The sequence below is a fragment of the Gopherus flavomarginatus genome, chromosome 7 (genome assembly GCF_025201925.1).
Source record: "Gopherus flavomarginatus isolate rGopFla2 chromosome 7, rGopFla2.mat.asm, whole genome shotgun sequence".
NCBI lineage: Eukaryota > Metazoa > Chordata > Testudines > Testudinidae > Gopherus > Gopherus flavomarginatus.
The window spans coordinates 99,882,885-99,895,677 of record NC_066623.1 but is presented as its reverse complement, the minus strand read 5'-3'; the positions used below and the strand labels follow the sequence as shown (position 1 = coordinate 99,895,677).

Here is a 12,793-nt window from a genome sequence, read left to right as displayed (position 1 = left end):
GCACTGACTGATGGGACTGCATCATTTTGCAGGTATGGGATGACGAGCAATGGCCACAGACAGGGGCGGCTCTAGACATTTAGTCGCCCCAAGCACGGCGTCATGCCACAGGGGGCGCTCTGCCGGTTGCCGGTCCCGCGGCTTCGGTGGACCTCCTGCAGGCGTGCCCGTGGAGAGTCCGGTGGAGCTGCGGGATCAGTGGACCCTCCACAGGCATGCCTGCGGAAGGTCCACCGAAGCCGCGGGACCAGCGGATCCTCCGCAGGCATGCCGCCAAAGGCGGCCTGCCTGCCACCCTTCCGGCGACTGCCAGAGCACCCCCTGCAGCATGCTACCCCAAGCACGTGCATGGCGGGCTGGGGCCTGGAGCCACCCCTGGCCACAGAACTTTTGAATGCAGAGGGCCACCTTTCAGGAACTTTATGCAGAGCTTTCCCCTGCTCTACAGTTCCACAGCACAAAAATGAGAACTGCTCTGACAGTGGAGAAATGATGGCAATCACTATTTGGAAGCTTGCAACGCCAGATAGTTACTGGTCAGTCAGGAATCAATTTGGAGTAGGTAAATCAACCATGGGAGCTGCTGTGCTCCAAGTGTGCAGACCAGGCTGGAACTTGTTGGGGTGTGTAGTCTCCATGATCAGCTGTGCTCAAGTTGACATGCTTGCAGTGCTGATCAAACGGGAAATTAAAAATTCATGGGGCTTTAGCAGGGGATGGGCTTTTTCTGTGTACCTGGCTGCAGTGCAGCAGAGTTGGTCACAGATGAGCATTGTGGGACACCACCTGGAGGCCAATTAAGTCCAATTATACAACGCTGTGTCTGCACTACTTCAGCCCGTGAAAATCAAACTAAGCGCTATGCCGCTCGCAGAGGTGGATTACAGAAGTAGACATCAGAGGTGACTTAGGTTGACGTAAAGGACCCGTAGTGTAGGCACGTAAGTTAACAGGTCGACTTAAGGCTGCTTCCTTCGACCTAACTCTGTAGTGTAGACCAGGCCTAAGTCAGTTTGGGGAACCAGTGTAAACTATACTGGTATAAGAGCAGTTTTGCTGGTATAAGCTACAACAAATGTTGAAAGTTTCAACAAAACAGAGTTGTCGTCTTCCAATCAGCTCTAATCAAACTGTCTTCACTGCTCTTCTGTTTACTACCAAAGCCATGTTTAAGGGTGGGCAAAGCTTCTGTGTCTGTTTACTAGGGGCAGGCAGTCTCCCAATTCTAGAGATCCTTCTCATTCCGCCTCTTTGTTTTTAGGGCATCTGATGGGTTCCCCCATTCCCTTCCTCTCTAGTGTCAGATGTAACTGTTAAGTCTTTACATAATTTGAGAGGCTTGGCATTTTAAACAACCAAACAGCTGTGCATGTTCACACGAACATGTCCACACAAATCTCCGTAGGAAGTTTTCTACCCCAAGATGACTTGTCAGAGATGCACTATGTAGGTCTGAGCGCAAGTAACAGGACAGTCGAAGCATGCAGGCAACCATGCAGTGAGCAGTGCATCAGGGCCTGGAAAAGTGAGATGACTAGAGCTAATTACCAAACCCAATTCATGCAGGGAAGGGACTGGTATAGGGAGTGAGTGTCCAGTATTTGGGAAGTGTCTAACACTGAGTCAGTCTAGGAGTGGGCTGAAATTAGCTTGTTTTACCTTAACCTGATTCAGCTTCAGGCCTTTTCCTTTTTTTCCTCCTGAACTGATTTACTCCTCTCTGTCTTTTGCTGACGTTGCCCCACCCCCTTTAAAACAAAGCTAGTTAATTGTTTATTTGGAGGTGCTTTCTCTGTGTGTAACCATATATGAACAAAAACAAAGTTAAAAGAACATTGTTTAGCTTGCCAAGTCAAACAGTCAAAAGTTAAGAAGTGCCAGATTTATGGTGGCATGTGCAGTCTTAATTCTACCCCTTGTGCATCCATCCTGTGTATTGAATGAGCTGGGTCCTGTGGAAAACCGGTATGTGCTCATGTAATTATAGACACAGTGCATGCACATGAGGGGTATTACAAGCACTAGAGAGAGAGCGAGTGTGTGTCACAATCTTAAAATAAATTATGCCTTGTTTAACAATTATGAAAGGTGTGTTACAGTGTATATTTTTTGCTACTGTATAATGATTAAAATCTTTGGTCACTTTATCTTATTGGACTGAGGATGGATTTTCAAATGGGTAGGCATTTGACGGAAGTCGTACATTAGACATAAATCAGAAAAAAAAACAATTGAAAAATATTCCTAAAAGGAGTAAGCAACTTTCAAACCAGTTTATGACTCAATGATCATGAAACATCTGTCCATCTGTGATCTTTCCTACTTTCCCATATTTTCAAGCAATTGCTTATCTTCATTAATAATCCTCTCCTGAAAACAGTCCTATGTCTTGTTTTTTTAGTATTGTAAATGTCTTTCTGTGTATGTAAAGCACTGTGTAAATATATAGTGCCTTATATTACAATAATCTGAGCAAATGTAACTGCTAAATTCCGAACACTTCTGTAAATTGTAAGGATTTTTTTAATGGAACTTTTGTTGACATGAGGCCTTGAAAATCACATGCATGGACATTGTCTGGCTTTTGGTCATAATAGGGCAGATTGGAGGGGTTGTGAAGGAGCCAGCACTGCTTTTCCAACTGCAGCTTGGCCTGTCCCCTCCTCCACTTGAGAGAGCTGCTTTAGGAAGGCATAAATCAACCTGCTCCAGAGCTTGGATTTGTTAATCTTCTGAGCATTCTACGGTGCCCATTTTTTCCCCTCTCTCTGTCTTTCAGGCTGTTAGAATGGTTATATTCATGGACTGTCCTTTCGTTGTTTGTGTTTGTAACCCCACAGCATAAGATTAGTTATTCTTTTGTACATTCAAAATAAATAAGACAACGCATTTATTGGGTTTTGTTGGGGCTGCTTTTTCAGGATCCCCTAGATCCAACAAGAACGGCCATTGTGATCAGCTCTCTGGTAGCGGGTGGAGTAGCCGAACGCGGGGGTGAACTGTTACCAGGCGACCGTCTGGTTTTTGTAAATGAGAAATATTTGGACAATGCCACTCTAGCAGAGGCGGTAGAAGTGTTGAAATCTGTGCCCCCAGGTACTATTCGCCTTGGCATCTGCAAGCCTATGGTGGTAAGGACTGATTTTTAATTTATTCTATGTTGTCACAACAGTGACACGTACGGATGTAACTTGTGCATAGTCCCCAATTCAACAAAGCACGTTGTTTAAGTCTGTCCCTATTCAAGACATCCCCGAAGCAAATGCTTAACTTGAAATATATGCTGAAGCCCCAATCAGTAGGACTTAAGCATGTGTTTTTGAAGTCAAGAACATAAGTACTGTCCTGAATAGAGATACTTTTTGGATTTGGGACCATACAACAGACTTGAGAACACTGCTTCATTGTTCATTTAATTAAGTTTTATTTGTGTAGCGCCATATAATAAGATCTGAGGCCATGAAGTGCTTGCAGTATAAACAAACAAACAAGCACTGAAAGAGGAATGTAACAAGACTTTTGGATTGTTTCTTTTAAAAAAAAAATTAGTATATACTTGCCCATATCCTTATTTAGCCTCTTTCTCCTTTGTCTCTTTTTAGGGCTGTCAACTAATCACAGTTTTAATTGCACTGTTAAACAATGGAATACCAATTGAAATGTGTTAAATATTTTGGATGTTTTTCTACATTTCAAATATATTGACTTCAGTTACAATACAGAATACAAAGTGTACATTGTTCACTTTATTATCATTTTTATTACAAATATTTGCACTTGTAAAAATGACAAACAAGATATAATGTTTTTCATTTCACCTCATACAAGTACTGTAGTGCAATCTCTTTATTGTGAAAGTGCAATTTACAAACAGATTTTTTTCGTACATAACTGCACTCAAAAACAAAACAATGTAAAACTTTAAGCCTACAAATCCACTCAGTCCTACTTCTTGTTCAACCAATCACTAAGACAAACAAGTTTGATGTGAATGCCTGTTTTCACTTTCGAGTGACATTGTAAACAAGAAGCGGGCAGCATTACCTCCTGCAAATGTAAACAAACGTATTTGTCTGAGCGAGTGGCTGAACAAGAAATAGGACTGAGTGGACTTGTAGGCACTAAAGTTTTACATTGTTTTATTTTTGAGTGCAGTTATTTTTTGTACATAATTCTACATTTGTAAGTTCAACTTTCATGATAAAGAGATTGCTCTACAGTATTCATATGAGGTAAATTAAAAAATGCTATTTCTTTTGTTATTGACAGTGCAAATATTTGTAATAAAATATAAAGTGAGCCCTGTACACTTTGTATTCTGTGTTGTAATTGAAATCAATATATTTGAAAATGTAGAAAACATCAAAAAATATTTAAATAAATATTCTATTATTGTTTAACAGTGTGATTAATCATGCGATTAATTATAATTTTTAATTGCTTGACAGCCCTACTTTTTTACTTTTATTTTTTATGTAAACCCATCTTTTTATCTTTTCAATTTATAGCAAAACAAATTCTGTTCTCCTTCCCCTTCCTCATTCTCTCCTTTTCCACGGTTATTTCCTCCCTCTCCCCAACAGCCCCATCTTTTTATTTATTTTAAGAATTTGGGGCTTTTTTACTTTCCTGACAGTGTTTTTAATGCTGTTGTATATTTCAACTGCCTTTATAGGGAGAAAGCAAAGAGGAGGAGAACTTTTGCATTGTGGATCCCAGCACCATTGAAGACAACTCTGCATCTCCAGCACCAATAAATGATATTCATTCATCAATAATGCTCGAGGCACCACAGGTATTTGGCTGCTGTTTCGGTCTATTTAAAATAGTTAAGAAGAAAATGAGGTTCTGAAAGCCCCCTCTCATCTCCCAAAAACAAGTGTCCTTCAGAAGAGATGTCAGTCCAAGGTTCATTCCGTCTGGTGGGAAAACATGAGTCTGGGGTGAGCCTTGTATTCTGGTAAACAATTCCTCTCTCAAACAAATTCCAAGATTCAAAGCTTTTTGTGAGCTAATGCTGAATTGTGTATATGACACCTTGCACACAGAGATACCGGGCTACCTTATTTTCTAACGCGTTACATTAAGATGCATTGTCTTACCATGAAAATGAAAGGTGATATGAAGTAAAAATGTTAGATCTATTGCTAGTGAAGTAAGAATGTTAGATCTACTGCTAATAACAATCGTTGATTCAAGAAAAAAAGAATGGTGTGTACGCAGGATTTCTTTAGAAAAAGGTAGTTTGTTGTCCTAGGGTTGGGGTGCCAGCCTAGGATCTGGGAGTCCCAGCTCTGCCACAGACTTCAGAGATATGAGGGGCTGGAGTTTGATACCTTTACTTTGATACAGAAGCATCTTCATATTTTGACTTCAGTGGGCTTCTCATGGAGTAACATACTACTTAATAGCAGTAAAGGTATTGGAATCTGGCCCTAGAGCATCAAATTCTCCTGTAACACTTCTCTAGCTGTCACTGCTTATAATGAACCTAGTGTGTGTAAAATAGTTTTGTTATTTAAAAAAAAAAACACCACCAAAACTGGTCTGTCACCCACTAGTTATTGCCTCAGCCCACCAATTTGCCTAATTGCTATTGTGTCAAGTTGGCACGCTTCAAAGAAGCAGCTCTAAAAAGAGTTAATGGCAGGCACCCTTTCTTGGATTGGTATTTCTGCTGTGAGATGAGTGGATTGATCTGACTCTGGAGGGTGAGATGTTGACCTTTTAATTAAAGGATTGTGTGGCATAAGCAAGGGATGCCTTACTGTTTGAACTGATGATGATGGGCGTAATGTACGTTTGCATAGTGGGATGGCAGATAAATCCTCAGTGTGTCTTTTTTTTAGATTTATTTAGGCTTTTCCCTGCAGCTCTGAAAAAATACTGTCTAACAATTCCCATTCCCCTGCTTTCACCCAGACTTATTTTTTCCTATAGCTCCAGGAATAGCTGAGCAGCTTCCAACTTTCATTTCTTTATTGTTTTTAAAAAGGCATGTCTGTATTCATAAAAATGGTAAATCAGGGCAAGTTTCAAAGTTCTAGTTTAGCTGCTTCTACTAAAACATAAAAGCTAACGGATATTCCTTTAAAAAACAGAATGGTGGTTGTAATTTTAAAATGTGCCTGACATAAAACACAACTGTAAGAGAGCTTGCAGGAAACATGATGTCAAATCTATACTCTGTAATGTTTTATGCAGGGTTTTAGAGATGAAACATTCTTTCAAGAAGAACTTGTTGATGAACCACTTCTGGATTTGGGGAGGCCATTTCAGCTAGCTCAGAATGAAACAGAACATAAGGAGTCCTGGGAAATGCATGAATTCCTTAAGGCTAAAATAGAGGAAATGGGTGAAGAGCGGGAAATGTTAGTGGATGAAGAGTATGATGTGGACCCGGATTATTTTACATATGCCTCATCACATGTAAAGGACACAACTCCACCTGCTGGGAAGAACCTGGTTTCTATTGGAGATTGGGCGAAGCAACTTGAGCCAACTAAAACACCAGATTTAAGATCCCCTGTTAGCACAAATGCTAAGCAGTCTCCACATTATCTGTATGATGATGAAGAAACGGTAAGAAATGTTACCCTGGAGTTTCAATCCTGCATCAGGATCAGCTAGTATGGCTCCCTTGTAACTGTACAGAGTCCTAGTGAAGTTGGTAGGAGACCAGCTAGCAGATACTGATGCAGGATTTGGACCTGTTTTCTATCATGATATTTATACTCTTGTTTTTTATGGTTAGGTGGATTTTGACATAATTTAGACAAGATCTCTCAGTACATCGAGTAGATACCAATGGACATTTTTCTTTTGCACATAACACATTCTTAAAATCCCAAAACCAAAATGTATTTCCTTGCTGAATTTTGATTGCCATTTGGCAAATAATTTGCTATGTTGTTAACGCTGCAGAACTAATGGTGGCTCCCTTTGGTGACCCTTCTATCTGCATCTTTGATATAACTTGGCAGATGTGTCTTCCATCATCTCTTACTGGAGCAGAGGGAGATTCAAAGCTCTCCTTGCAATTTTCTAACTTCTGTCTCTTGTTTCTCTGCAGTGCTGCAGCACGTCAGTGAAACTGACTGTCATCCTGATCTCTTATCGCACCAGTGCAGAATGTCTTGAGGGTTGCCTGTGCTGCATTGTTAGCTCAAGCTATAACTCGAGTGTTGCCCCTAACCCAGCTGCTGTTCATGCACACACATCTCTAGCTCGAGTTCAGTGGTGCTTTACATTCAAGCTAGCCAGCCTGTCGGGGCCATGGGTTGAGGCTCACGTACTGCTGACGCTCGAGCTAGTAGAGCAGTGGGGACTCAACTACTGTGTGCTGCTAATCCAGTCCCTCTGTGCGGCTCAGTTGGTTTGCAGTGGAACCGCTGTTACTTAAGCTACTCTAGCTTGAGAGAAGAAACTGAATGGCTAACTTGATCTAATGCGGCAATGAAGACAAGCCTTAGAGATCTGGATGTTTGTCAGTTCCACTGAGGGCAGCTGGTCTGTAAGACACTGAGTGGAGCAGTACAACAGGAAATGATGAAGGGAAAGAGATTGTGACAGACAGATAATACTGGGTTGGGGAGGGAGGGAGACAGCATAAGGCACAATGTGTGAATGAAAATCTTGCATCCTCTAATACTCTGAGAATTTCTTTCCCGTCTGAGTTTGCTTTCTATTCCTGCATCCCCCAGAAAAGAAGTGATTAAACTGTTTTTCCGTGCACCAATTTGCTATGCAAATCAATTTTACCCTCAGTTTCCAGATGAAGAAATTGAGGCAGAAAGTGACTTGTTTAGGGTCACAGAGGTTTTAGCGGGGAATAGAAGGTTAGGTTTTTCATCTCTTGTAGTCCTGTGCTCTCTATATGAAGATGCCAAAATGCAACTTCTGGTGAATGTAATATTGATCTAAAATTGTTGTTGTTGTTCCACATAAGTGTCAGGTGAAAAACCCCTTGTTTCCTCTCGGTTGCAAAACAGGTAGATAGTATGAAGTTCATTTTATATTTTAATCACATCTGACATTGTTCATACTCATTGATGTTGCCTAAATGAGCAATTAATTTCATAATTATCCAAAAAAAATTAAAGCAAGTTACAACAAAAATGCAAATGTTTGCTGTAAAATCAATGTGTATGTCAAATACTGCTATATGGGGCAATGCCAATGCTGTTTGATTTTTAACTTCTTTTTTCTCCCCCATGAAGTTTGAAGCCACAGTGGAGAACAACTGCCAAACAGCTATATTTGATGATATTGAAATGACTGAGTCAGTAGCAAAAAGCAAGCTGGATTTAGGTTTGTAAAAGGCGTGTTTGTTTTTTTTTAAATGTATTAGTTTCGTTTTGCAATACAGTTTTGTTCATATCTTTCAAATGAGGTAGTATCCACAGTATGAATCATACTCACTTAAGATGATGGTCTGGCTTTGATGCCTTCCTTAAAAGGACCTCTTCAACTTCAAAATCCCATATGTCTCTCTGAAAGTATTTACTTACTTATTGTTACAAGTAACACTTAGTGACTGTAGCTGAAAGAGAACAGAGAAAATAATGCTACGTTTCTCAGTTGTTGTTTTTAGCATGTCTGCTGTGTGCATTTGATTCTTGTGTTGTCAGTTTCCCCTATATAGTAAGGACTCCATTGGAACTACATATAGTTAAGTGTTTGCAGGATTGGGCCCTGAATCAGTTTCCATTGTTGGTTGTGAAGGACCTTCACTACTATTTTTTTTTTTTAAGAAAGTAATACTTTTTTTAAAAAAGTGATGGTAAAACCTCAAAAATGAAGCAAATTTTACTGCAAGTAAATTTTTTGGGGGTTAACCTATATTCAGCAATATTGGAATCAATAAGAGGCATTAACAATTTATGGTGGGGTGCTGTCTATCATATTTGTGCAATCTTACACTCACAATGTTTGGATGGACAGAGTAGACCTTGCTCTCTGTTTGAGCCCCAAACTTTAAAGCTGGCTGGTATAGTAGATCCAAGATGTTCCCTGGAGTATGGTCCCTGAAGGAGGACATCATCCACCTGACCTCCAGTCATTGGGGCATGCCAACAGTGGACCTGTATGTGACACACACAATGCAAAGTTCACCAGTTCTGCAGCAGGTACCCAACCCAGAAAGCTGCAGCTTATGATGTGATCACTACCCTACCTAGCCTACATGTTCCCTTTGGTTTCTCTTATCCTCTGAATGTAGTTCTAGATGAGCATCCGCTGATCCTCAGACTTTGGAGTGTCCTCAAATGCTCTGGTCTGCAAATCTGACCTTGTCCAGGGGAGCAAGTCTGGGGGGAACTGGTTGAGAATTTGAAAGTGGAAGGCAGCTTAGGTGAAAGTGATCATGAAATGGTAGCGTTCATATTTCTAGGGAATGGTAGGAGGGAAAACAGCACAGTAAAGATAGTGGATTTAAGAAGGCAGACTTTAGCCAACTCAGGGAGTTGATAGGTAACATACCATGGGAAGCAAGTCTAAGGAGAAAAACAGTTCAAGAGAGTTGGTAGTTTTTCAAAGAGACATTATTAAGGGTACAAGAGCATAGGAAAGATAGGAAGCATGGCCTGAGACCACCCTGACTTAATCAGGAGACCTTCAGTGATCTGAAACTCAAAAAGAGTCCTACAAAAGTGGAAACTAGATCAAATTACAAAAGATGAATATAAACAAATAACACAAGTATGTTAGGACAAAATTAGAAAGGCCAAGGCACAAAATGAGATTGAACTATCTAGAAACATAAAGGGTAACAAGAAAGTATTCTACAAATACATTAGAAGCAAGAGGAAGACCAAGGACAAGGTAGGCTGATTACTCAATGAGAAAGGGAAGACAATAACAGAAAATGTGGAAATGGCAGAGATAGTATTCGTCTTTAAAAATGGAACAAACAAAGAAGAAAATGGTTAGTAGCGATTTGCTGTCTAACATAACGAATGCCAGTGAAAATGAGATGGGATCAGTGGCTAAAATAGGGAAAGAACAAGTTAAAAATTACATAATGAGTTAGATGTCTTGAAGTCACCAGGACCTTCTAGAGTACTGAAGGAGCTGACTGAGGTTGAGGTTGCAGGAAAAAACCATCCCAATGTGTAGGAAGAATAGTAAATATGGCAGGCGACCAGCTTGGCTTAACAGTGAAATCCTTGCTGATCTTAAATGCAAAAAAGAAGCTTACAAGAAGTGGAAGATTGGACAAATAACCAGGGAGGAGTATAAAAATATTGCTCAGGCATGCAGGAGTGAAATCAGGAAGGCCAAATCACACTTGGAGTTGCAGCTAGAAAGAGATGTTAAGAGTAACAAGAAGGGTTTCTTCAGTTATGTTAGCAACAAGAAGAAAGTCAAGGAAAGTGTGGGCCCCTTACTGAATGAGGGAGGCAACCTAGTGACAGAGGATGTTGAAAAAGCTAATGTACTCAATGATTTTTTTGCCTCTGTCTTCACAAAGAAGGTCAGCTCCCAGACTACTGCACTGGGAAGCACAGTATGGGGAAAAGGTGACCAGCCCTCTGTGGAGAAAGAAGTGGTTCGGGACTATTTAGAAAAGCTGGACGAGCACAAGTCCATGCATCCGAGGGTGCTAAAGGAGCTGGCGGATGTGATTGCAGAGCCATTGGCCATTATCTTTGAAAACTCATGGCGAATGGGGGAGGTCCCGGATGACTGGAAAAAGGCAAATATAGTGCCAATCTTTTAAAAAGGGAAGGAGGAGGATCCGGGGAACTACAGGCCAGTCAGCCTCATCTCAGTCCCTGGAAAAATCATGGAGCAGGTCCTCAAGGAATCAATTCTGAAGCACTTAGAGGAGAAGAAAGTGATCAGGAACAGTCAGCGTGGATTCACCAAGGGCAAGTCATGCCTGACTAACCTAACTGCCTTCTATGAGGAGATAACTGGGTGTGTGGATGAGGGGAAAGCAGTGGATGTGTTATTCCTTGACTTTAGCAAAGCTTTTGATATGGTCTCCCACAGTATTCTTGCCAGCAAGTTAAAGTAGTATGGACTGGATGATTGGACTATAAGGTGGATAGAAAGCTGGCTAGATTGTCGGGCTCAACGGGTAGTGCTCAACGGCTCCATGTCTAGTTGGCAGCTGGTTTCAAGTGGAGTGCCCCAAGGGTCGATCCTGGGGCCGGTTTTGTTCAATATCTTCATTAATGATCTGGAGGATGGCGTGAACTGCACTCTCAGCAAGTTTGCAGATGACACTAAACTGGGAGGAGTAGTAGATATGCTGGAAAGTAGGGATAGAATACAGAGGGACCTAGACAAATTAGACCTAGATGGAGATACTGTAAGGTGGGTGCATAACTGGTTTGAAAACCATTCCCAGAGAGTAGTTATGTTCATAGTCAAGCTGGAATAGCAAGCTGGAATAGCATACTGAGTGTGTCCCACAGGGATGAGTTCAGCATCCGGTTCTGTTCAATATCTTCATCAATGATTTAGATAATGGCATAGAGCAGCGGCTCTCAAACAGTGGATTGGGACCCCAGAGTGGGTCCCAACCTCATTTTAATGGGGTTGTCAAGGCCACCATTAAACTTGCTGAGACCTGGAGCTCAAGCTGAAGCCTGAGTTCCATCCCCACCTGGGGTGATGGGGCAGTTGGGTCTGGGCAGAGCACTCGCCCCTGGAGTCATAAAGTAATTTTGTTGTCAGATGGGGGTTGTGGTGCAATGAAGTTTGAGAACCCCTGGCATGGAGAGTACACTTCTCAAGTTTGTGAACAACACCAAGCTGGCAGGGGTTGCGAATGCTTTGGAGGATAGGATTAAAATTCAAAATGATCTGGGCAAACTGGAGAAATGGTCTGAAATAGGATGAATTTCAATAAGGACAAATGCAAAGTACTCCACTTAGGAAGAAACAGTCAGTTGCACACATACAAAATGGGAAATGATTGTCTGGGAAGGAATACTGGGGTCACAATGGATCACAAACTAAATATGAGTGAACAGTACACTTATACAAAAAAAAAAATCATCATTTTGGGATTAAAGGTCTAGAAAACATGACCTATAAGGTAAGGTTGAAAAAATTGGGTTTGTTTAGTCTAAAGAAGAGAAGAGTAAGAGGGGACATAAGAGTTTTCAAGTACATGAAAGATTACAAGGAGGAAGGAGAAAAAATTGTTCTCCATAACCAATGAGGATAGGACAAGAAGCAATGGGCTTAAATTGTAGCAAGGGCGGTTTAAGTTGAACATTAGGAAAAACTTCCTAACTGTCAGGGTGGTTAAGCACTGGAATAAATTACCTAGGGAGGTTGTGGAATCTCCATCACTGGAGATTTTTAAGAGCAGATTAGATGAACACCTGTCAAGGATGGTCTAGATAATACTTAGTCCTACCATGAGTACAGGGATCTGGACTAGATGCCCTCAAGAGGTCTCTTCCAGTACTATGATTCCCTATATGGGTGGAGTTTCCTAATCAGGGACCAGTTGGTGCTCTCCGTAAATGATAAATGAACAGAAAGGTAAATTATAACAATATGATGGACAGCGCTGGCAGGGCTTAATGTTTTACAGGCAGTTTCCATTATGCCACCATGTCAGGACAAGGGTAGTAGTGAACACCCTGAAAAGCTTCAAGGTGCTCCCTAAAAGAAGCATTTAAATAGCATTTTCTTAATAATTTAATCTTTGGGACTGGGCTGGTGACATTTAATTATTTTCACTACTATTCCATGATTTGTGATGTCTTTGCAAGGCCAAAATCATGATTTTCCTTAAAATTGATGGTAAAATACTGCTCTGTCTACTATC

General features: G+C 41.0%; 1 protein-coding gene across 10 annotated transcripts in view; it reads left to right on the top strand.

The window, feature by feature from the left end:
- The window catches only part of PATJ (PATJ crumbs cell polarity complex component), a 215,053-nt gene that overhangs the window by 68,243 nt on the left and 134,017 nt on the right, over nt 1-12,793 (top strand). For all 10 annotated transcript variants that reach the window (XM_050961967.1, XM_050961959.1, XM_050961963.1 and 7 more), the window contains 4 exons: nt 2,922-3,131; nt 4,676-4,795; nt 6,205-6,582; nt 8,220-8,310. In XM_050961967.1, the coding sequence (XP_050817924.1) occupies nt 2,922-3,131; nt 4,676-4,795; nt 6,205-6,582; nt 8,220-8,310 (799 nt within the window). The remainder of the gene's footprint in view (nt 1-2,921; nt 3,132-4,675; nt 4,796-6,204; nt 6,583-8,219; nt 8,311-12,793) is intronic.